Source organism: Podarcis cretensis (genome assembly GCF_951804945.1).
Source record: "Podarcis cretensis genome assembly, chromosome: 9".
In the NCBI taxonomy this organism is placed as follows: domain Eukaryota; kingdom Metazoa; phylum Chordata; class Lepidosauria; order Squamata; family Lacertidae; genus Podarcis; species Podarcis cretensis.
Genome location: NC_137178.1, coordinates 62467549 through 62489861, shown reverse-complemented (window position 1 = coordinate 62489861; position 22313 = coordinate 62467549). Strand labels below are relative to the sequence as shown.

The 22313-nt window shown below is 40.6% G+C and overlaps 2 protein-coding genes across 2 annotated transcripts in view; one reads left to right on the top strand and one right to left on the bottom strand.

The window, feature by feature from the left end:
* Positions 1-8690, top strand: part of UBE2K (ubiquitin conjugating enzyme E2 K) — a 30260-nt gene extending 21570 nt beyond the window's left edge. Inside the window, exons 3-7 of the mRNA XM_079989881.1 lie at positions 3190-3248; positions 4229-4311; positions 6113-6212; positions 7185-7313; positions 7672-8690. Coding sequence (XP_079846007.1) covers positions 3190-3248; positions 4229-4311; positions 6113-6212; positions 7185-7313; positions 7672-7746 — 446 coding nt within the window. The 3' untranslated portion in view covers positions 7747-8690. The remainder of the gene's footprint in view (positions 1-3189; positions 3249-4228; positions 4312-6112; positions 6213-7184; positions 7314-7671) is intronic.
* Positions 8691-16350: 7660 nt separating this feature from the next.
* Positions 16351-22313, bottom strand: part of PDS5A (PDS5 cohesin associated factor A) — a 53001-nt gene continuing 47038 nt past the window's right edge. Inside the window, 4 exon segments of the mRNA XM_079990401.1 lie at positions 16351-17444; positions 17446-17481; positions 18238-18400; positions 21932-22287. Of these exon segments, the coding sequence (XP_079846527.1) occupies positions 17388-17444; positions 17446-17481; positions 18238-18400; positions 21932-22287 (612 nt within the window). The 3' untranslated portion in view covers positions 16351-17387.

Sequence of the window (22313 nt, the reverse complement as noted above, 5' to 3'; positions counted from 1 at the left end):
CCATCCCCTTCTCTTGTCCCTCTTGACAGAGAGTAGTAAATTAATTCCAAGCAGTTGGTGGGTATCTGTTGACAATGTAAAAAGTTGAAGTGTACTCTCGGGACCTGTCTCTTGCTTATGTTAGCTACATAAAGCGCCATGTGATAGGTTAAGAATGAAACAAATAATTACAATCTGTGGCTTTTGAAAAATATGGAGACCACCAAATATTTAGTACTGTGAGTTAATGTATACCAGGGATTGTCAACCTGGTTCATAACCACCCACTAGTGGGCGTTTCAGGATTCTAGGTGGGCGGTAGGGGGTTCTACAGCACAAGCTGAATCCTCCTTCCATCAAGCACTGGCGGGCGGTAAGGAATTTTTACCATCAAGAAAGATGCATTAGTGGGCGGTAGGTATAAAAAGGTTAACTACCCCTGGTATAGACTGTTACTTTTCAGGGGTGCTTCCACTTGTTAAAAACAAATGCACAAGTTTCCTCCTTCACTGAGATGAGCTTTCAGTAAGTAGTGAATCACTAAAGAACATTTGTGCATAGGATAGATATATAAAGAAGCAAGATACACGTGCATATGTCTAAGGTGGTATACATCATATGTACCACCTTAGACACATGATGCTGATGACAGGCATCTGTCTGTGAATCAAGGAGGGAAGAAATCCCACCCCTCCCCAAATCTGCATCAGGGTGTTGTGGACCCTCCAGAGCAGTTTGGAGGGATGCAAGGATATGAGAAATTGCCCCAAAATGCTTGCTTCTCCATTCTGCAGATGTATGTCTGCCATCATTGGGGGGGGGGGGAGGGGGAGATAAGATGCCACTCATTATTTCTTGTAATACAATTGTTTTTAAAAGCCAATTTCATCACACATGCTTTGAAGTTGGCTTGTTTTTGAAACTGAGCTTAGTTAATGTTAAGCCATGCTCCTTGGTTTGACCAAAATGGGAATGTGTGGTGTGGCTTACTAAATAAAGAGCAGAATCGTCAGACGTCATCCTTCTGGCCATATGGGAGGGAGAACATACAAGCTCAGTTCACTGTGGTTCATGCACGTCACAGTAAACCATAGGTTATCATGGAATCCAAATGTGGCTGCCATCTCTCCCAGAAGAACAGTGCTTACATTACAAATCCCAGGACCCTCGAGTTATGTGGGAAAGTGCTTATTCCAATATGTCACAGAATGAGAGACCTTTTGTATACTGTGTGTTGAAACTGAGATTCTCCACTCCCAAGTTTATTTTAGAGAGCCTCTTGGGAATCTTACCCTGCTAACTCAAATTCATTGATTTCCAAACTGCATGTATTAATAAGTTTTTATCTCTCTTCATTCTTGCCTTCTAGTATAGTTATAGGACACTATCCAGTCCTCTAGTCTCATTTTACACCACAAATGCAGCTCCTTCAGTCTAGAGTTTGTTCTGCCTTTTCAGTTTGAATCTGCCCTACTTAAACATAGGAATCCAAAATTGGGCACAGTGTTCTTGTCATGGGTACATCATTTCTTCCACTTGAACTACTGTGCTTACTACCTTTTAAGCAAATGTGTGTTTGCTGCCTTTGCAGTTACATTACTTTCCTGCATGGTCCTCTTGCCACTGACAAAGATTTCTCGTTCTTTCTTAATGTCTGATGAGTTCTCATTCAAGAGCAAAAATGTTTGTTAACAGCTCCCAAATGCATGACCTTACGCTTCTTAACTTTTCATTCATTTTGCATAACTTGTGCAGTTAAGAATTGGGTGTCATCAAATAATTTTATCAGTGTTCCTACTTACCTCCCTAGAGCTGCTAGTGAAATCACTGAGCAGAAGGCACCCCAAGACTCATCTTAAGGAGGGGACGGAGTTTCCTTCAACTTAAAAGTTTGCCTTTTGCCTTAACAATTTGCCTTTGCCTGACTTAGTCGATATTGGTGTATGTTTTTTCATTCCATGTTACAAAATGGCCACACTAGGCACTTTAGTTAATATTCATAACAACTGGAATGGCTGGCAAAATTCCCCCAAGGTGCGCTTATTAATGTCCCTGGCATTTTCATAATCTGAGTTGGAGGAGAATTCTTTGCTTTTCTCTCTGTCTGGGCATCCCAGAGGCCTTGCCACCGTCCCTGACTGCTGTTAGCAACTATATGCTGGTAGGCTCGAGAGGATAGTCTCTTCCCTTCCCCTTTCCCTTCCTCCCTCCCTCCCTCCCTCCTTTTCTCTTTCTGGAATGTGGAAAAGTGACACATATGCCTGGAGCCCATAGGAATTGCAGCTTTCCTAAGGGTGATTACAGTTTGCATCCCCCTTTCCCTGTGCATTGCTGCTGCTGCTTCAACCAACTCTGCGTGCCAGAGAAGGGGAGATATTGTGCCAGGAGAGAAGGTGTCAGTGAGGGCTTCTGGGGACAGGGAGTGCAGCCAGGTATAGGCGGAGGGTTTGTTTTTTGAACCTCAGATTCTCAGGAAAAAATATCCGCCCCCTACCTTTCTTTCCCAGAAGAACTTAAATACTTTCCAGGTTAATCCAAAGCAGATTTGAGAGACCATGCGCATCTCTAGTATCTTCTCTTTCCAAAAGGCCAGTTATTTTGAATAAGAAAATGTGTATGGGAATCATGGCTTGTTTGTGTTTTGCCATGTTGCTGTTTATGCGTATGGTCTCACAAGGGCTGCTACTTCATTGAAATGAGTGAAGCATGCCATGTGTCGGTGGCTCGATCAACAAAAAAATTACAGGCTCTAAAGCGGTATCCGATTGTGCTTCACAAAGAATAAAGAGGAAAATTCCCCACCCCAGGAGTTTAAAAAGCATGTTATTGTTATTTATTGTTTGTAGTGTGAAGTTCTATCATGTCATTGTTATTGATTGTTTGTAAGCTGCTTTGGGGTTCGTTTGAATGAAAAGCAGCATGGTTAATAAAGCAAATCAATTAAATAAAAAATAGGGAGACAGCAAGGACAGGGAAATGCAAGGTGAGTTGGAATAAATGTGGTACAATCGCTGTTGAAAAAGATCTGTTGCCCATAGGAATGTAAAAGCTACAAGTCTTTCTATTAGGATTGCTTCTGTCTGAAAGTAAATGAGCTGTTAACTTTTTTTGCTAAGACAAAAAGTTAAAATGCCATTTGATTCCCTTATTCAGTATTTTGGTAAAATACTGCTGACAAAGTGTATAATATTTGTGTGTTGGCTTTTGCAGGAGGAAGATATCAACTAGAAATAAAAATTCCAGAAACGTATCCATTTAATCCCCCAAAGGTACAGTGAGCATAAATTCTCGTGAATAATTCTTCAGAATGTTTCTGTATAGTAGGTGTTTTGTTATGCAGTGCTGTTACCCCCTAGATCTTTCTGGATCGACACAGAAACAAAAGCCATTCACCCCTCATCATTTTATGTCAATAGTCCCTGGTCACAAAATATTACACAGCTGGCAAAGCACTGATGGAACTTTTTAAAACAAAACTGCCTTCAACATAACCTTGTTGTGAACAGCTTTGTCCACCCCTACCCCATTGCTCTCTGCTTGAAAACCAATGTGAAGGCAGTAACTGTTAGATCTAGGTTGAATTGTATATATAATATTTATTAATATATATATATATTAATATTTATTAATATATATATTAATGTATAATATATATATGTGTATAATAGAAATATTACACATATTTTTTAAGCTTCAGGGTGTCACAAGACTCTTTGGTTTCGCTACAACAGACAAAGACAGTTACCCTTCTGAAAATTGCTATAAGGATGCATCTTCATTCCTTGTGTTTATCAACTCACTTGGTAGCCATAGATAACCAGGAATTCCACGCAGGCAGGTAACAAAGGGATGGATTTCTCTGTCATCCGTCTGCTTTTTTATAAGGTCATTTTTTAAACTAGTCTGCTAAGAGGTATCACATCAGATTGCTGTGGGGGCTCACCCAAGAAAATGCTCTCCATGCCAGAAGAAACACTGCATTTCAATATGTACAAAACTATCATATTTAGGTGGTTTTTATCTCAGAAATCTTGATCATCAATATTATGGAGGAATATTTTTTCATGTGGCGAAGCATCCAGTCATGTGAGCCCCCACCTGCATTCTGCTGTGGTGGAACTCAGGTTTACATTTATCATCATATATTGCCATTTGTGAAAACAGTTGGAGGTTTGCCCATTAAAATATGTAGAGGTTGTTTTGAATACTTAGAAGCTAATTTAACAGAATTTTTTGTTTCATATTCTAGGTGCGGTTTATCACAAAAATATGGCATCCTAATATTAGCTCAGTCACTGGGGCTATTTGCTTGGATATCCTAAAAGATCAATGGTAATGTTGTGCATTAAGTTCTTGAAGATCCTCCAGATAATTGGACAATCGTCTATTTACAAATGTAGTAAAACTGAATTATTGTTTGTTGAGTGAATTTATTGACAATGGATTATTGATTTAATGAGTATACCACTGTTCATCTGAAGATCACAGGGCACTTGGATGGATGAAACAATGGATGGAAAGATCATTTTCATTCTCTGCTTATATTTTTCATAGGAATTAGCAATATGTTTCCTATTGCTTTACTTTAAACTTAGACCACTGAGTAATTCTATACCATGGTTTGACAGTTTAGAATGCCCCCCTACATCTTTTTTACTGCACCTCTTGGTTTTTGTTAACCATAGTTTGCTGTGACATCTGAATTGACACACTATGGTTAGTGCTTACATCCAAACCATGGTTTCTGGTCTGTCATAGTTGGATGATTTGAATGGCAAACTGGTTAACAAAAAGGAGGAAATGAATGAGGGAAGCATGAAAGGGGTGCAAATGTGTGACTGCTCCCCTTCATTAAACCACTGAGCTGTTTTTACTTAGGAATTTAGAAAACTGGATGACTTTTCCGATTAGGAGTGCTCTGTACAGCAGTGTTAGCCTTAGGTGATCACTGAGTTTTTACTGCTTTTTAGACTTTTCTGTTTCTTAGTAAGAACAGGAATTGGAGGCTAGATCCCCCATGTGATCTTCGGCTCTGTTCTGGAGGGTCCCCCAACTCTCTGGAGTCAACACTCAGGGCACAGTGGGGACCGCAGGGAGGAATTGGTAAAAATTGCCTCCCCTCTTGTTAGTTGAGACATTGTTGTTGTTGTTGTTTAGTCATTTAGTCGTGTCCCACTCTTCGTGACCCCATGGACCAGAGTACGCCAGGCACTCCTGTCTTCCACTGCCTCCCGCAGTTTGGTCAAACTCATGCTGGTAGTTTCAAGAACACTGTCCAGCCATCTTGTCCTCTGTCGTCCCCTTCTCCTTGTGCCCTCCATCTTTCCCAACGTCAGGGTCTTTTCCAGGGAGTCTTCTCTTCTCATGAGGTGGCCAAAGTATTGGAGCCTCAGCTTCAGGATTTGTCCTTCCAGTGAGCACTCAAGGCTGATTTCCTTCAGAATGGATAAGTTTGATCTTCTTGCCATCCATGGGACTCTCAAGAGTCTCCTCCAGCACCATAATTCAAAAGCATCAATTCTTAGGCGATCAGCCTTCTTTATGGTCCAGCTCTCACTTCCATACATCACTAATGGGGAAAACCATAGCTTTAAGGGTCTCCAAAGTGCTTTTACACAGTTTCGTTGGAAGCATTAGCGGACAGATAGAATAGCTGTAGATTTAGGATTTGCTCTCTTTGGGGCATTAGACCTGTGCCTGAAATATAGCAATTCAGACTGAATATGGGGCTCATGTGGTTGAAAATTAGGTATCAGGAAGGATTCTACCCAAGTTGTTTTGTTTTTTTTTAATGTGGGGAATGTGCTGTCTGTCTCTCTCTCACACACACAAGGGCACATTCGCTCATGAGCCCCCAACCTAAAGGCTGAAGTGGTATAGCTCAGACACAGGTTTATCATCCCAGTGAGAACTTGGCCATAATTTTAGCCTTAATGTCAATTAATTAGTGTGATTGATGCAAACTGTGGCAAATGAGTAACCCAGGCATTCTCCTCTGGTTGAGTGGTACAATTAATGCATGGCAGGGAAAGATAATTTTAAATAACAGAGTTGAAATTATTCTAAAGGCATTGCAATCAGATTTTTATGTGTGGATAATAATGTGAATTTTATTATTTCTAATTTATTCTAGGGCTGCAGCAATGACTCTTAGGACAGTGTTGTTATCACTGCAAGCACTCTTGGCAGCTGCGGAACCTGATGACCCCCAGGATGCAGTAGTGGCAAATCAGGTATGATGCTTAGGAAAACTCTTGTTCTTTCTATTCATAATGCTTTTCTCTCTTCAAAAGTACACTGACAGCTCTCAAATTTTGAGTTTTAATTAAATCTGTAGGACACAGGCTAGTGAAATAGTTGTTTGCTCTCTGAGAACTCGAAAATGCAGAATTGGTGCAGTTCCTAAAATAGGACCTATTATAGCATAAACCTTTGTGAATTATTATTATTATTATTATTACTACTACTACTACTAATACTTGGGAGTATGTTTTGCTGAGAGTTGTGACACTGCACAAACATTTTGCCTACCTTGATAAATAAAAAAGAAAATATTCTGTGCATGTCTGGTTGTATATTTTAAATTAACTGACAATTGTTTTTGCTCACTTCCGGCATTGGGCCAGTTACCAGCTCTCAACCTGGCTACAAAAGGGGACATGGCGCTTGTATCATAGGCATCAATTTTTGGTTCCTTCAACCAGAGTGAGGCCAGCTGGTTGTTATAGCTCTTCAATAGATGTATACAAAAGTTTTCATGTTATTCATAGAGTTACTGAATCAAATTTATAAAATCAAAGCACACACATGGACACACACTAGCTATATAAAAGTGGCTGGCAGGAATATTGTCTTGTTTGAAAGGTCTCTGTATGAAGAGGAAAGAAGCCTGTCACTGTTGCACCATTGGCAATCATCTTCATTGCTTTTAATTCTAACCAATTCTGCTTTGAATAAGAGCTTCTGTAAGCAATAAATTTATTGTAGAAAGGCAGTTGCACTGTGTTCTTGCCTACCTGTGGTGCTTTGGAGTCTTAAGGTAGGTATATTCATCAATTGCAATTATTCAGCGACAAAACATCACAGACCGTTAGGCATGTATGTCCCAGATTGGATGCCAAAGTAAGCCAGACAGTGCAGTCTGAATGCAAAAATTCTTGAATTTGGACAGTTGTATGACTTAATTTTTTTTCTTTTTGCTATAGTACAAACAAAATCCAGAAATGTTTAAACAGACAGCTCGACTTTGGGCACACGTGTATGCTGGAGCACCAGTTTCTAGTCCAGAATACACCAAAAAGATAGAAAACCTTTGTGCTATGGGCTTTGATAGGGTGAGTATTGGTGCCTCTTATGAAAGTGATAAACCACAACATGTCTATCCTTCCGTACGCAGCAACAGAACTTTGGTTACAAGGCCTGCCTTGTGTAAGATACTCTTTGCTTACTTGGGTAGAAGCTTCTGTTAGATTATCTTTGTATTATGCCTTGATTAACAGCTTTTCACTACTTGTGAAGCTCAAGGAAATCCGTTTAACACCTGATTTTCTGTTAAGTAACTGACTTTAATTTAGCCATGGTCAAACTGACGTGTAAAGTTTCCTTCAGGCTTGTGCTGCAATTGGGTTTACATAAAGAACAGGTGCACACACTGACTTGAGTCTTTTTTTCTTTTTCTTTTTGTCTTTGCAGAATGCAGTAATAGTGGCCTTGTCATCAAAATCATGGGATGTAGAGACAGCAACAGAACTACTTCTGAGTAACTGAGCCATGTGCAGAGAACTGCTTCTGTAGCCCAGCTTGCCCTTTCTTGAGGAGCCTCACCATCTCTTATTTTTAGGTTTCTATATAGATTCTCTTTCAAAACTGGCATTCTTGCCTGATGCTATCTAGGCATTATTGGAGACTGAAAAAAGAAAAAAAAACCTGCTCTGTAAATAAAGCTAATTAAACGTCTGTGTAAATTTTAAAAAAAGGGGGAAATACTTTAATTTTTTCTTACTAAATATTGTAAATTCCTTGAGCTTGGCTAAAACAATGGGGGAGAACATGCCTACTTTAGTCTTAGCAGTGTGACCCAAGACTAGAAGGAATTTGCATCAGGATTTTGACTTTTAAGAATTTATTCAGAACACATCTGATTGTGTCCATAATCATCAGTCATTGATGTCACTCATCCCAGCTACCTTACCTATGTTTTTTTAACATGGATCCTACGTGCCTGTGGACCTTATATTTGCATGCTTGTATTTTACATAGACACTTAAAAAAAAAAGTAGGGTAAACTGAACAGAGCACTGTTTGAAGTACTTGAGTATTCATTCTTGTAACTTTTTCCTAAGACTTTCCAAATGTGCTCATAGATCAAAATGACAGCCTACTTGGAAATGTTTTCACCTCTTAAGGAGTAGCAATCCTCCATTTCTCCTTTACCTCCCTCTCCCCCCCCCCCCCCCCGCAACTGCACATGCAACTAAAATAACACACTAGAACCTCCAGAATTTGTGGGTATGTGCCATTTAAAGTAGCCTAGTTTCCCACTTCCAAGTGGTCTATTTTGAATAACCAGTAAAAGTGTTTCAACCATTGTAATTTCTACACAATTGTATAAAAGGTTTGGTATATCTGGACATAGCACAAGCAAGTGGAGCTGCTCTTTTGTTTCTTATGCAGAAATCAAACCTCTTTCAATAAATTCTGGATAGAATGAATTTGCCGAGAAGAACTGGTTCTCTGTTAACACTGAGAATGCCACCTCTTTTCTCTAGTATTTGCTGTGATGCAATCAGTTTGGGGGCAAAAGCTTCCTAGTTTTTACTTTGGACATTGTTTTAGGTAGGGGTTTCTTGTAAACCTCTAAAGTCCCTCTTGTGCACATTTCCCCCAGTTGACACTTGAAAGTCTTGGATTGTTGTTTTTTTTACTGTAAATATATTGAATGTGAGTAGAAGTACCTGCTAAAACAAATGTACATACAGTCATACTTTGTATTCATTCAGAGAGATCTAAAATCTCCAAATCATTAGTTTTTATACCTTTGTTGCAAGTTGTAATATCATTACAGAACTGCATCAGGAATTGCTTTTGAGCAAAATGCAGAGATGCAGAGTCAACGTAGAATTCTGCAAGGTTATTTTCCCATTCCTGCCCCCAACTCTTCTGTACTGTAGATAGGAAAGTTTAAATCGGTCCATTTTTTAATTGAAGAAGCTGCATCACCACTTTTGCTAATCAGCCATGTTGCATAACTGTTAAGCATCTAATGTGAAGTAGAGAAATGGAAGAGATGAGAACCTAACTAATGCAGAATTATTTTCTGCAGTACGTATGTCTTAAGCTGCCTATAGATTCAAGTTACTAGGACACAGAAAAATAAATTGTAGTTTATATCTGTGCAATGCAGAACACTGTTGATCTCTTCACATCCTATTTATGCATTCAGTGATTGTATAGTTTTTCTTGCAGTCCTGTAAATCACTTTCAGATGCCAAAGGAAATGTGATTTTTGTTTTTTCCTTGATATATATTTATTTTTTTTAACAAGTTGCTGCTGCTCAACAAAGTTTTTGTTAAATAGTAGCCAGGGCCAGCAGAACCCTGGCAATCTGCCATTTGTGTTTGTAATTTTTTTTTTTAATGGTCTATATTTTGACGAGTTCATCTGCAGCTTTGTTTTACCCTGGTGGTAATTGTGTAAAAATGGCTGATAGATTACATTTTCCCTTGTTCTTTGCAAATTATTAAAGGAAAGATCGTGGAAGTGGTTAGATGGAATGAAATGTCTTCTGCTTTTCCATCTAGATCATATTAATCATTTTAAGGAAGCTTTCTGTGATTGTGTTAAATGAGTAGAAAAAGTTTGAACACAGGAGAAAAAGCTTACGCTAAACATAATAGCTAGGACTCTTCCCTTGGCTACATGAAACTCTTGGTATTGGTGGAAGGATTCATATAGGTGCTAGGTTTTCCCTTCATGGTTCTAGTGTAATGACAGTTTTGTCACTGCACCCAAGAGGAAGTTTTCTCAAGAATTGAGCAAGAATCCTTAACTTACATTGATGCCAGCTGGGACTCAGTTTCTAAAGGTATGTGTGCACGGCTTGGTAGGCCTTTGAGCTGAGTAAATTGCTGCTACCCAGCTCAATCTTAATTTGCTGGTCTTTAATTATTCAGCGTATCATTTTTTCACTTCTCATTACTCTAAAAATAATAGGCAGCCTTGCAGTTATTGTGAGCTGTGCCAGTTATGGTGGAAGAATTGCTGCACAATTCACCTACGCCACACAATGGATGCTGATCATGCAATAACCTGTTTCTGGGAACTTTTAAGCAACCCGTAGATTTTTAACAAATCCAGAGGGTTGGAACTGGTTTATCTCTGTTGAGTACTGAGATTATAACCATTGGCTGCTCTTTCTATGGAGGCAAGAGAGAAGAGATGCCCTTCCCATTGACAGGGGTCTCAAGTGCCAAAAACACTCCACACAACTAATTGGGTTTTTAGAAAGCCAAGTCCATGCTTTCGTTCCTATACTGAGCTGCCATTAAAAAGTGACAAAGTACAAAACAATTTGTACTCCTGGTGACGTGCTGTAAAAAAAGGCGGTTAAGCAGCATTTTACCTCAAGCATTGACTTTGGAACATTTTGACCAGTCAGGTACTTCTATAAATGTAATTAAATGATATTTTATGATATCTTTGGAGAGGACTATCCGAGGTCCAAGCCTCAGCAATCTGTCTAAAAGGAGAAACTCTGGTTGAAAGCAACTTTGTCTTCAAATAAATCAAATGGTTGCAAAGTGAGTAAACTATGCAAACTCAAACTTGTTCAATAGAAGAGTTAGACATTGTGGAATGTGCACCTTGCCTTCCCTGTCGTTTGCTTTCTTATATTTTACAACTTAAATGATGGCAATGACACTGGGCTTTTATTTTTTAAACGTTTTGGTGGCTTTTGCAGTCATTGTTCGGATAAGAACCGTGCTTCCGCAACGGACATTTTGATAGGCTCATAAATGGTTACCACTGTCAGATTTTGAGTTTTATTGGATACCCAAATGCATGATGGGCAGTCTGGGAAGCTTAGCACAGTTAACTGCAAAAATCATGGTCGAAGGGAGAATGTCGCAATCAGAGACTTTTCTAAACAAGGCTTAGTTGCATGAATATAAGCATAGGAAAAACATTCAGTACAGTTGCTGAAGTAGCAACCATCATGATAAGAGCTGCAGTATTCACTCTGCTTTGACATGCAAGTACAGCTACATCCTTGTTAGACTAATGCTCCCAAAGTGATTTGGGGTTTTTCAATACATAACCCAACCTTCAGGTTTTTGGGTTTTTTAAGTGCCATACTTAATCGGCCTACTCTTCTACTTGGAGCTATTAAATGCCCCTACCTGCTTTTTTTTGTGTTTTACTGTAATAAACTCGTGACTCCATTCCCTAAAGGATGAAAGCTTGCAAGCTGTGTATTGTATGACAGTGCTGCTTTCTGGTTAGTCCCTCTGCGATGGGAAGAATCTACTAGTTTGAAATAACCATCCAGAATCATGCCAACAAAACACAACAGTACTATAGGAGCCCATTAATAAAATTTGCATTGTGGTGCTTTACCTTGATTTTTAGAGAGGGCCTCCCCTTTCTGAAAAGTGGTACCTTCCTGACCTGTTGCCGTTTTCCATTTCCATTTATGTTGTGGGGGTGGGAGGTTTTTTTGGTTTGGTTTTTCTTCCCAACCAAGATGACAAAGGCTATTTGTAGGAAGCTTTCAACTGGACATTTCATTGTGAGTGAGCGGGCTGCAATGCAACGTTGGTGTTTGCGTCTCTTGAGAATAAAAGCCACGCAACACTTTTGTATGCCATTTTTCTAAAAAATAAATAAATACACTTTAAAAATGTTGATTTCCACTGCAAATGCTTAACAATAAATGCATGTTTCCCTGAAAATGCTTTCCATTTTACTTTGTGGTAATAAATCTCTCCAGAACAGGAGATGATGCACCACTATTTAAGTGTGATATAATGGTCTCATTACGTTACAAGAGTGATGACCCATAGACCAGCAAGTTGGATTTTATGGAGCAGACATAGGTATGTGTGCAAATCAACCAGTTGTGTTTATGCTTTGTTAAAATCTTTTTTAAATGAACAGGTGGCTGAGGCATTGCTACTTGAGTGTTCCTTGCAGCATTAGTTAAACTCCTTTGTTCTCACTACTTGTTGCCTTTGTGGCCAAAAACCTTGGAATTTTCTTACTGGGAATCTGCTCAGGGGAAGGCATATTGGATCTTGTGAGATTACTTCTCCTACCAGCCTAACTTGCATTTTTCTGCTGCAGAGTAGGCATTCTTCTCCCCAGCCCAAACAGCTAAGAGAAGGAACTTCCTCCCAAAGTAGATACGGAACCTTCCATATTGTGGCCAGTATGCTGAGCCTTGGGTAACACACACAAAACCATTTCCTAATCCACAATAATAGAGCTTTCATATCCTGGCAGCCCTAAACTACCCCTTCTCCATGTGCCTATTGCTGAGGCAGATGTGCCGAAACACTTAGGGGTGGGGACAGAATATTCTCCTTAATCTTTAGGTTCACGTTAAAGTTGCTGTTGTGAATAAAAGGGGCATGCTGGATCCTTTGGGGCACTGAGAAACAATACTCGGTTGGCTTATTGGGAGCAACTGAATCACAACTGATTGAACATTCTAATAGTTTTGCCAAGAGGCAGCATCGGCTGAGGCAAAAAAGTTAAGTCTAGGATGCACACAACTCTCTGGTCGCTCACATGCCTGCAGGTATCTTTTTCAAATCTCTCGCTCTTCCTCTCAAAGCAGCCCAGGGTAGCAAAAAGCCCCATCATGTACTGATGAGCTGTGCCTTCCTTGAGTTACTTGGCACAAAGTTCAAAATGCAACAGCAGCGCACACATACAGCCGCCACATCTCTAGGTCTTCCCCCAAGGAAACCGCCTGAAATTTTGGAAGGAGAAATGGACGATTTTCTCCCACATCTAACTCATCTGTGAGTACGATAGCAGCAGCAGAAGAATGGAAGCACCAACAGCTATGCCGTGTGGAAAATCAATGTAACTTTCGCTGTAAGAGAGGAGACCAAGCATAAAGCACCATCTCTTCAACTACAATGGGTCTGGGTTAGAGGATCACGCTCCAAGCTTATAGATCCTCCTTGCAGACACAGCTGTGTGTCGTCCCCGGTGCATTTTCAGAATGAACTTTCCGAAAGGAATAATGCTCATAGTCAAGTCCTGGTAGAACACTCAGTACAGTGGTACCTCGGGTTAAGAACTTAATTCGTTCTGGAGGTCCGTCCTTAACCTGAAACTGTTCTTAACCTGAAGCACCACTTTAGCTAATGGGGCCTCCTGCTGCTGCCGTGCTGCCGGAGCACGATTTCTGTTCTCATCCTGAAGCCAAGTTCTTAACCCGAGGTACTATTTCTGGGTTAGCGGAGTCTGTAACCTGAAGCGTCTGTACCCTGAGGTACCACTGCACATGTGAAAAGGTTCCAGAGGTCTTGGTGAACCACTAGCTTAACATGAGTCAACAGAGTGATGCAACAACAAAAAAAGGCTACTGCTATTCTAGGCTGCATCAACAGAAGTTGATAAGGGAAGTGATAGTCCTGTTCTTTTCTGCCCTGGTCAGATCCCACCTGGAGTCCTGTGTCTAACCCCTGCAATGCAGGACTGTCAACTAAAGTATCCATGACAGATGGCCATCCACACAAAACCCTCAAGCTGTTTTTCAAGGCAGACTCCAGACCCTTGCTGGAAGTGTCCTTAGGTCTCTCTTCTGTACATAGGGAAAGCACCATGGAGCACACCTGGAGGTGGTCCATGACATCTGGAAGAAAGTAAAATTGGTTAATTAAACGGTGGTAGACTTAGATCTACACACACTGGACTGGTAGCATCCTGACAGATTAAGAAACAGTATATTTAGGTAGCTCTGAAGTTCTTTCCTCTGCATCTGCACAGGGGTATTAAGAAAGTTCAGATCAGGTTTGCCAAACCTGGTGCCCTCCAATGTTTTGGACTATAACTACCATAATTCCTAACCGTTAGCTAGCAGGGGTTGGTGGGAGTTATACCCTAAAACTTCTGGAGGGCATGGGATTACAGAAGGCAGGTTTGGATTGATCACCCATGCCAAGCTCTTAAAATTTAATATAGAACACTAATGTTTCATTGACCTCTAGCATCTCCTAGATGTAATCCATCATTTTAAAAAGCCCACCTGATGATGGTACAAACCCCTTCAAGTACAGTGGTACCTCGGGTTAAGTACTTAATTCGTTCCGGAGGTCTGTTCTTAACCTGAAACTGTTCTTAACCTGAAGCACCACTTTAGCTAATGGGGCCTTCTGCTGCTGCTGCCGCCGGAGCACGATTTCTGTTCTCATCCTGAAGCAAAGTTCTTAACCCAAGGTACTATTTCTGGGTTAGCGGAGTCTGTAACCTGAAGCGTATGTAACCAGAGGTACCACTTTACAGTACATGTCTTGCAAGAACACATTCACTAATGACTATCTTCATAGCCTCTGTCCCAAATTAAACACTGGCGTAGAGATACTTGCTATGGGGGGGCCACCAGGTGGCGCATTGGAAGATGGCTGACAATAACATCTCTCCGACCCACACGAGGTAATTAAGAGGCTGCTATGGGAAGTATGCAGTCTTCCCGACCCCCCAAGGAGATGGGGGGGGACTGCCTTGCCAGCGGTGTCCATAATGCACCCCCGGATTCGAAAGAAGGGGGTGCCAGTCACTTGGCACCAGCCCTCGGTGAAGTCGGCTCTTCCTGACGCTGTCTCCAATCTGCGTGTGCTGGTTTGCTTTAGCTCGAAAATATAATTGGAAATATATAATTGGAAAGAAGCTAAAGCACATACATCAAGCAAAGTTCGGGAGATAAGACTGCTGATTAATGGATCTCTGGGATCGGAGCGGCGGTGCGGGACAAATAAATCAAGTGATGAAGTGCCATTAAGAGACTGGTATGTCTGAAGTGAAGAAGGGGGGTGGAGGAAAAAACTTTTCTTTGCCTTATGTATTAATAACCCTCCACCCCAAAGAATGAAGAATCGCCGTATTTTATTTATCACAAGCAGGAATTTAAAAACTGTGGGGGGGGGGGGAATTAAAGAACAAAGAGATGATTGGTAAATATCGGAGAATGGAAAAATTCTATGACGCAGTTTTAAATGGTGTCTTGTAAGACAGGCTTGTCTAAGAAAGACGGGGGGAGGAGGACCAGGATTATTGGAATGTGAATGATGATTGGAATGCGATCTTATCCTGGCAGAGCCCTCTTTGAGATATCTGACAAGCCTGGGAAAACTAAAGGGCAGACCGAAGATAAACTTTTGAAGCAGGAGGGGAATGGCGACTGTCCCTATGAGATATGACTTGTGGAGTGTGTAAAACCCACACAGACGATGTTTGCTTCCAACCTGCTTGTGAAATTATCAGAGATCGCAAAGAAAGGAATATATGACAACAAGAAGAAGATGAAAAAAGTAATAAAGAGACTATCTGGACAGAACTGGATAGAACTGTTTAATTAAAGCAGTAATAGAAGTGATGTTTGGACCCTCGTTCGGAGCTTGATGTATGGGCACCCCCAACAAAATTTAAAAATCTGGCTGTATAATTTGGAATTAATGTGATTTGAAACAATGTGATTTGATTGGCCTGTTAATAAAAATTATGTTTTTTTAAAAAGAGATACTTGCTATGTTCCTCTGATCAGCGCTAAATATTAAAAGGTGACAAAATGCAAAATTCAGAGTTTCAAGAAATTGTATTCTAAGACCTTACAGTACAGGCCGATTTTGATTCAGCAGATCAAAAACCCCAATTCCCCTCAAACAGACTTGGGAAATCTCCTTGGCTACATACCTTAGTAAATGTATTTTTCATTATACCATCTGCAGCTTCTCTTGTCTCCCTGATATTTTAGGTTTCTTAGAGGTGTTGTGTGCAATACTGGAATGCTCTTTGCTTTCTGAACACTCCAGAATACACAAGTCATCTTGCTGTGAAAATGTATGACTAGAGGTTCTGTTCACAATGCAAAATCTTTCTATTTCAAATGAAGTGATGCTTGATTAGCTGTTTCTTGCCTATTTTGTTCTTTTAATCTATGAAATCCAGGGCATAAGTATTTTACACTACTATCTGGTCCACTGGAGAACACACACTTTCCCAAAGTGTCAAAATCTTATGTGTTGATATCAGTGCTTAGGCAGCAGGAAATTTAGTGGTCCTACACAGATACAGAGATGCCATGCAGAACTGAGGCAAAGTAGAAATTATACTTTTCTGGGGAGAAAAATGATACCATATGACACCTAGAAGCATTTATTTTATGCAACAAACTTAAATATGATCAAGTGTACATTAAAAGTGTACACTGTATGCTGAACAATGCCAGGGGAAAAATCAATATTGATGCAAGTCTTCTAAAATTAAACATTAAAAAATGAGCTTGGACAGGAAGACAAAAACGTAAAACAGACTTACTTTCAATCAGCACAATGCTTAAAATTGAGAGCAATCCTAAACATTTCCAACGTTCCTTACAAAGCTGCCAAAAGTCCAACTATTTTTAAAAATTGATATTTTACATCAATAATAAAAATCTGGTGACAAACATTATAAAATCAAATGCTGGGCTGCCTTTACTCCATTAAATTTAGAATATTCCAACAGAACCACAGGAGTAAACCCACTTAAAAGTGATGTTTTTATAAAACAACCAACAATATGTACATTTATTGCAAATTATATTAAACTAAAATGGGGAGGGAAATTAAAAAAAGATGAAATGTCTACTTGCAAATCAATCAAGTGATTAGTCTCCCACTCAGATAAAAAGTCAGAAAGCAACATGTATAAAAATTGTCACTATGTGACTTTTCATAGCAGGAACCAAAATCTGTACATCTTATTTAGCTGGAAAGAATTATACATAGGAGTCTCCAAAAGGAAAGCAGATGAGAATTCAGGTATTTTCCTTGTGTCTTGGATTAAAATTCTTTCAGTAAGCTTCTATTTTTTTTCTTGCAAAAAGGGTGTGCAATACCTGATTCTAGGTCTGAATTTTTTTTAAAGGATCTCATTCTGACTTTCTTTTAAAAAATGCAGCATGAAAATTTATGGAGTAAAACACTTTTAACTCCAGATATGCAGAAACTGGAATCAAGTGTTAAGCAATTTGCTTAATTATTGACTTTTCATAAAAAAAGTCTCTGGGAAAATAAGTACAGATGCTTTTAGCCTCTCTCAAGAGTTTCAGCAGAATAATGTCATCTGAAAGGGAAGCAGATTTTCCTTCTGTTTTCAGAGCTGAAAGCGGTGTGATCTGAGTATTTTCAGTTCCTTATACAGGAAATTTCTTGGTTTTTGCAGAAGCTTGGAGCATGCCTTCATTTGGCCCTCCGTTTCCTCCCCTTGCAAGGAAGTTTTCTTTTTACCTTGAAGAGAAGAAGAAGAAAGTTTAGAAAATGAAACTTACTGGGAAAACGTTCAAGAGCGAAGTGAACTTTCCCCTCTGAAGTGCACCTTTGATTTCTTTTTTTAAAATCAATTCTTAAATTCCTTAATTATTATTTTTTATTAAATTTATATCCCATCTTTGTTCCATCTTGGACCCCAACATACATGGGTACATGGCATACAGTCATCTAGCCTATGCACACTTACCTGGAAGTAAGCACCACTGGACACATTACCTGAATATTTATGTCTAGGGATTGCATTGTCAATTGTGTTTGTATTCACATCATCTTTGATGTAGGTGATAAAGGTCTGGTCGAAATTCCACTGAGGACAATAATTTGCATTTATAGGAGGCTGATAATCTTTTTATGAATTGATTTGGGGGGGGGGGGAGAGACATTACTTTAAATTTACATTATTTAAGTAAATTTCCACTGCAATAATGTAAAGAGCATCATAAAGATGCTGTAGCATTTGTCTAGAAAAGCTCAGCAATTGAAACTCTTGTCGAAGGAAGGAAGGTGGGAAGAATGGCAGGAATCTAGCAGTTTCACGTGTTCCCAGTTTATTGACTTTCATTACCTAACTTCCACTAAATTTTTAACATGCAGAAGTACTGTGTGATCTTCTACATCAATGTCAGCGACATTTCTACAAGGACTGACCAGCACCACCTCCTCCCAGCACCCATAATTATACAAACATAGCCCTGTATAATCTCCCTGCTGCACCTTCAGGAAGCCACTCTCTGTTAGTTCTGTCTCCTCAGTGTCTTCCTGGCTGCCTGTATCCTCAGTGTCACAAAGCTTAAAAAGATCCATTTCACTTGGAGAATATCCAGGACTTGATTCTATCTCGAACACTGACTCTCCATCACTTCCCAGCACCTTGCTTCTGAAAAACGTTAGAATGGGAATATCATTTGGGAGTAAAAGCCTAGCTAAATCAAACTAGGAGTTGCACTTCTGTCCTTTGAGCTGAGACGAAATGAGCTCTGCTTTTCGGAGCTTAAGTCAATTTTGGTTAGCATGAGATTTCTCTTAACCTTCTTTGAAAGGGCAAGCGGTCTACATAAGGAATAACAATGGACTTTACAGATGTGTAAGAATGGTTTCTATACTTCTTTAGACAATTATCAGCTATATTGGAACAATATATACTATTATATACAGGCAACATCTGATTTGCACGGGGGTTGCATTCCTGGCCCCCTTTTCTGGCTACTTCTGGGTTGTGGCGATGCACGGGTACATGATTATGCATGCATTGAACAAGCGTAAAATGGTTGTTGCCTGTATACTTCAGTTGGTTTTAACTATGCCAGAGATACAGATTTCCCCTCACCAGTATATACATCTAAAAGGATGTCTAATCAAATTTCTTACATAAAAGAAGATCTCCTCTGTTTTCAATAAGATCTCAAAGAGCTAATTTAAGCATGTCCAAGGACAGGCCTTCCCAATTTGTGACCCAACAAGCTCAGGACAGTCTAGTAGTCATGTACAACATTGATTGGCCATAAGTTGGTGGTGGGATCACAAGTTGGGCAGGCCTACCCAAGAGCCTGCATATATTTGGTACAATTTTTGAGCACCAGATCCGTATGCCATCTCACTGTTTGCTTCTGACACTCCTCCCAGTCTAAGACATAGGCTGTGCATCCAGCCATTATTTGTGGCCACCAACCATGCCCCTTCCCGGGAATCTTCTAACATATGTAGAGGATGGAAGTGGGGAGAAGGTAGGGTCAGGACTTGATACTACCTCCAGAGAGACAACTGTGAGATTCAGGCTGCTCCTGACTATGTGAGGAAGCTGGTCCCTCTCATTTGGTGTTGGACATCCAGTAACTGCCTTTGTGAAGGGGGCTGAAATTTAAGAAACAAGCCCCCATGGTTCGGGCAACAAAGTAAACTCATCAGACAGTTGTTCAGAAGGCTAAGGATTCCTAGGCAGGCTTCCTTCATACTGATGCAGATGCTTTTGACCAGGGGAATGGTCAGTAGCCAATAGTAAACACTACCCTAGGAAGGCCATATATGAATTAAGTAGGTATCTCTACTCCTGCTAACTCAGCAGGTCAACAGCTAGTTTTAAAAACAATTTTATAATTGACCACAGGTTGGCCCCTCAAGTCTTCCAGTAAGTGCAGAGCCCTTGGGGTGCCACAGTTCTTATAGCACCACATTGCCTTGTCATGATCCCTCATCCCAGTGAAAACTATCCCTAACACAAATCCTAGCCCCACACGACTTCTAGAAGTCCCAATCCTACCCTGCTGTGCTGCCATTCTCCCACAGCAACATGCACACACAGAGGGTAACAGGGAGGAGGTGAATAGACAAAATTGAGAGCAGCCAGGTTGCTCAGGTGCTCTGGAAGAGCTGCTTGCTTCTGAATTTGATTTTCGAGACTGGGTCCAGGTTGCAGTAACTACTCCTCACTGCACACTTGAGGAACTGCAGGCAAAAAATAATGAGCCAAAGTGCCAAAACACTCTGGAGGAAGGCAGAATTTCTTTCTCATGCCCGAAGAGACATCTCTTCCTCAAAGTTCTTTACCCTGGAGATGGGTGGTATTATCCCTAGTTAGGGGATTTCTGAAACCATTTACACTGGCTTTCCCCACTGATTCTGATGTGAACCAAGCCACACGCAAAAGACTAACTCACGCTCCAACTATGAACAACTTTCTCCCATCATGCACTTCAACTGCTTACTCTGACATGTCTGTGCCTTGCCTTGTGCAAAGTAAACAACAGCTGAGATGCAAAATACATAAGAAGAAAAATCTACCACAGCCAATTTTGCTGGGATGTCAAGGATTTTTTTTTTACCTGCTTCCCAACTTGCGTTGAAGAAAGCCTTCAAGTTGCATAACGGCAGGTGAGTACATAGGGGACTAGAGTGCACCTTTAGGGTGCCAGTTGCCCATTCTTTTTTTTAAAAAATGTGTGTTTCGATTTTTCTTATAAAGCATACAGGATAAAAACAATGATACCTAACATTAGGGAAAATAAACCAGCTGATTCCACCAATAAGGGAAATAATAGTTTGTCTGTAGTAATATTACAGAATGTCTCTGTTTGATTTGTACTATTCAGCCCAGAGTTCCTGACCACAGTTGGCCATGTGTATCCGGAGGACTAGTTGCAAACAAGCAATACCATGTTTCATGAAATCTATCCACCTCAGAGTTTTTCCTTAACACAAACAATCTAAGGGTTTTTCCATTAGTGCCCACTTTCAAATTTCTTGATCCCAGCAGCAGTTGCCTATTCTTAACAAGAAGGGACAGGAGCAGCTCGTATGGTTGACTGACTGGATCAGGGGTCAGCGAACTTTTTCAGCAGGGGGCCAGTCCACTGTCCCTTGTGGGGGGACGGACTATATTTATGAAAAATATATACAGTGGTGCCTTGCAAGACGAAATTAATCCATTCCGCGAGTCTCTTCGTCTTGCGGTTTTTTCCGTCTTGCGAAGCACGGCTATTAGCGGCTTAGCAGCTTTAAGAAAAAGGAAACAAACTCGCAAGAACTCACAAGACGTTTCGTCTTGCGAAGCAAGCCCATAGGGAAATTCGTCTTGCGAAGCACCTCAAAAAACGGAAAACTCTTTCGTCTAGCGAGTTTTTCGTCTTGCGGGGTATCACTGTATATATGAACGAATTCCTATGCCCCACAAATAACCCAGAGATGCATTTGAAATAAAAGCACACATTCTACTCATGTAAAAACACCAGGCAGGTCCCACAAATAACCCAGAGATGCATTTTAAATAAAAGGGCACATTCTACTCATGTAAAAACACACTGATTCCTGGACCGTCCGCGGGCGAGATTTAGAAGGCGATTGGGCTGGATCCGGTCCCCGGGCCTTAGTTTGCCTACCCATGGTCTGGATTTTGGCAAGATCAGATCTCCAAGAGCTGGCCACTCTGCCGACTTATCAGCAGCCACTGCTGCTCTGAATATTCCATGTCAGCTGGCTTTTTAAAATGGAGAGACTTCTGGTAATTGGTCTTCCACACTCCCTGACCCTGGTGTTCATCTGCATTTGCATGGGGGGGGGCGGGAATCTTTTGAGGGATGTCTTTTTATACATGCACACATATCTCTGTGTTAAAGAAAACCTGTGTTATGCAAATGAATTTGCTGCATTTTTTGAAAACATGTATTGCTCAACAATTGGCTTTTGTGTGTGGTGGGGAAGAACTAAGGCTAAGTAAAGAGGAATCAAAGGGCACAAATAAACAAGAGACATGTGATGAGAGAGGAAAGAGTGCGGCGAGCAGTGTGCAGGAAAGTGCAAAAGAAGTTCCGTGGAGATGGTTAGGATTTACTGTGATGTCATTTGGCATTTCTGGCAAATTAGAGCCAATTCAGGACAACTTCCCAGAGAAAGAAAGCAGTGTATTTGTGTTTACCTTTGTAGATCAATCTGTCTCTGTGCTGGTACTGCTTTTTTCGGTGCATCTTGCTGTTTTGGTGCTTTGGCATTGCTTGCCTCTAAACTCCCTGGACCTTCCTGGCTGGGTGCTGCCCTTTTCCGCCCCCTCCCAGATGGTTTACTTGTTTCAGCATTTTTTGCCATGGTGCCCTGAGATTCAGACTTGGGAGGACGCCCTCTCCTCGGTTTCGGAGGGGCAGGCTGGCCCGATTCATCTGTTTTTTTCTCTTCTGACTTTTGATGAATATTTTCTGCTCCGGCGGCTGTTGCCGTTCTTTTCTTCCCACGCTCAGTGCTAACATTTCCTTGCGTTGCCTGATCAGAGTTTATCTCCTAGAGGGGGGGAAATAAGGCTTAGC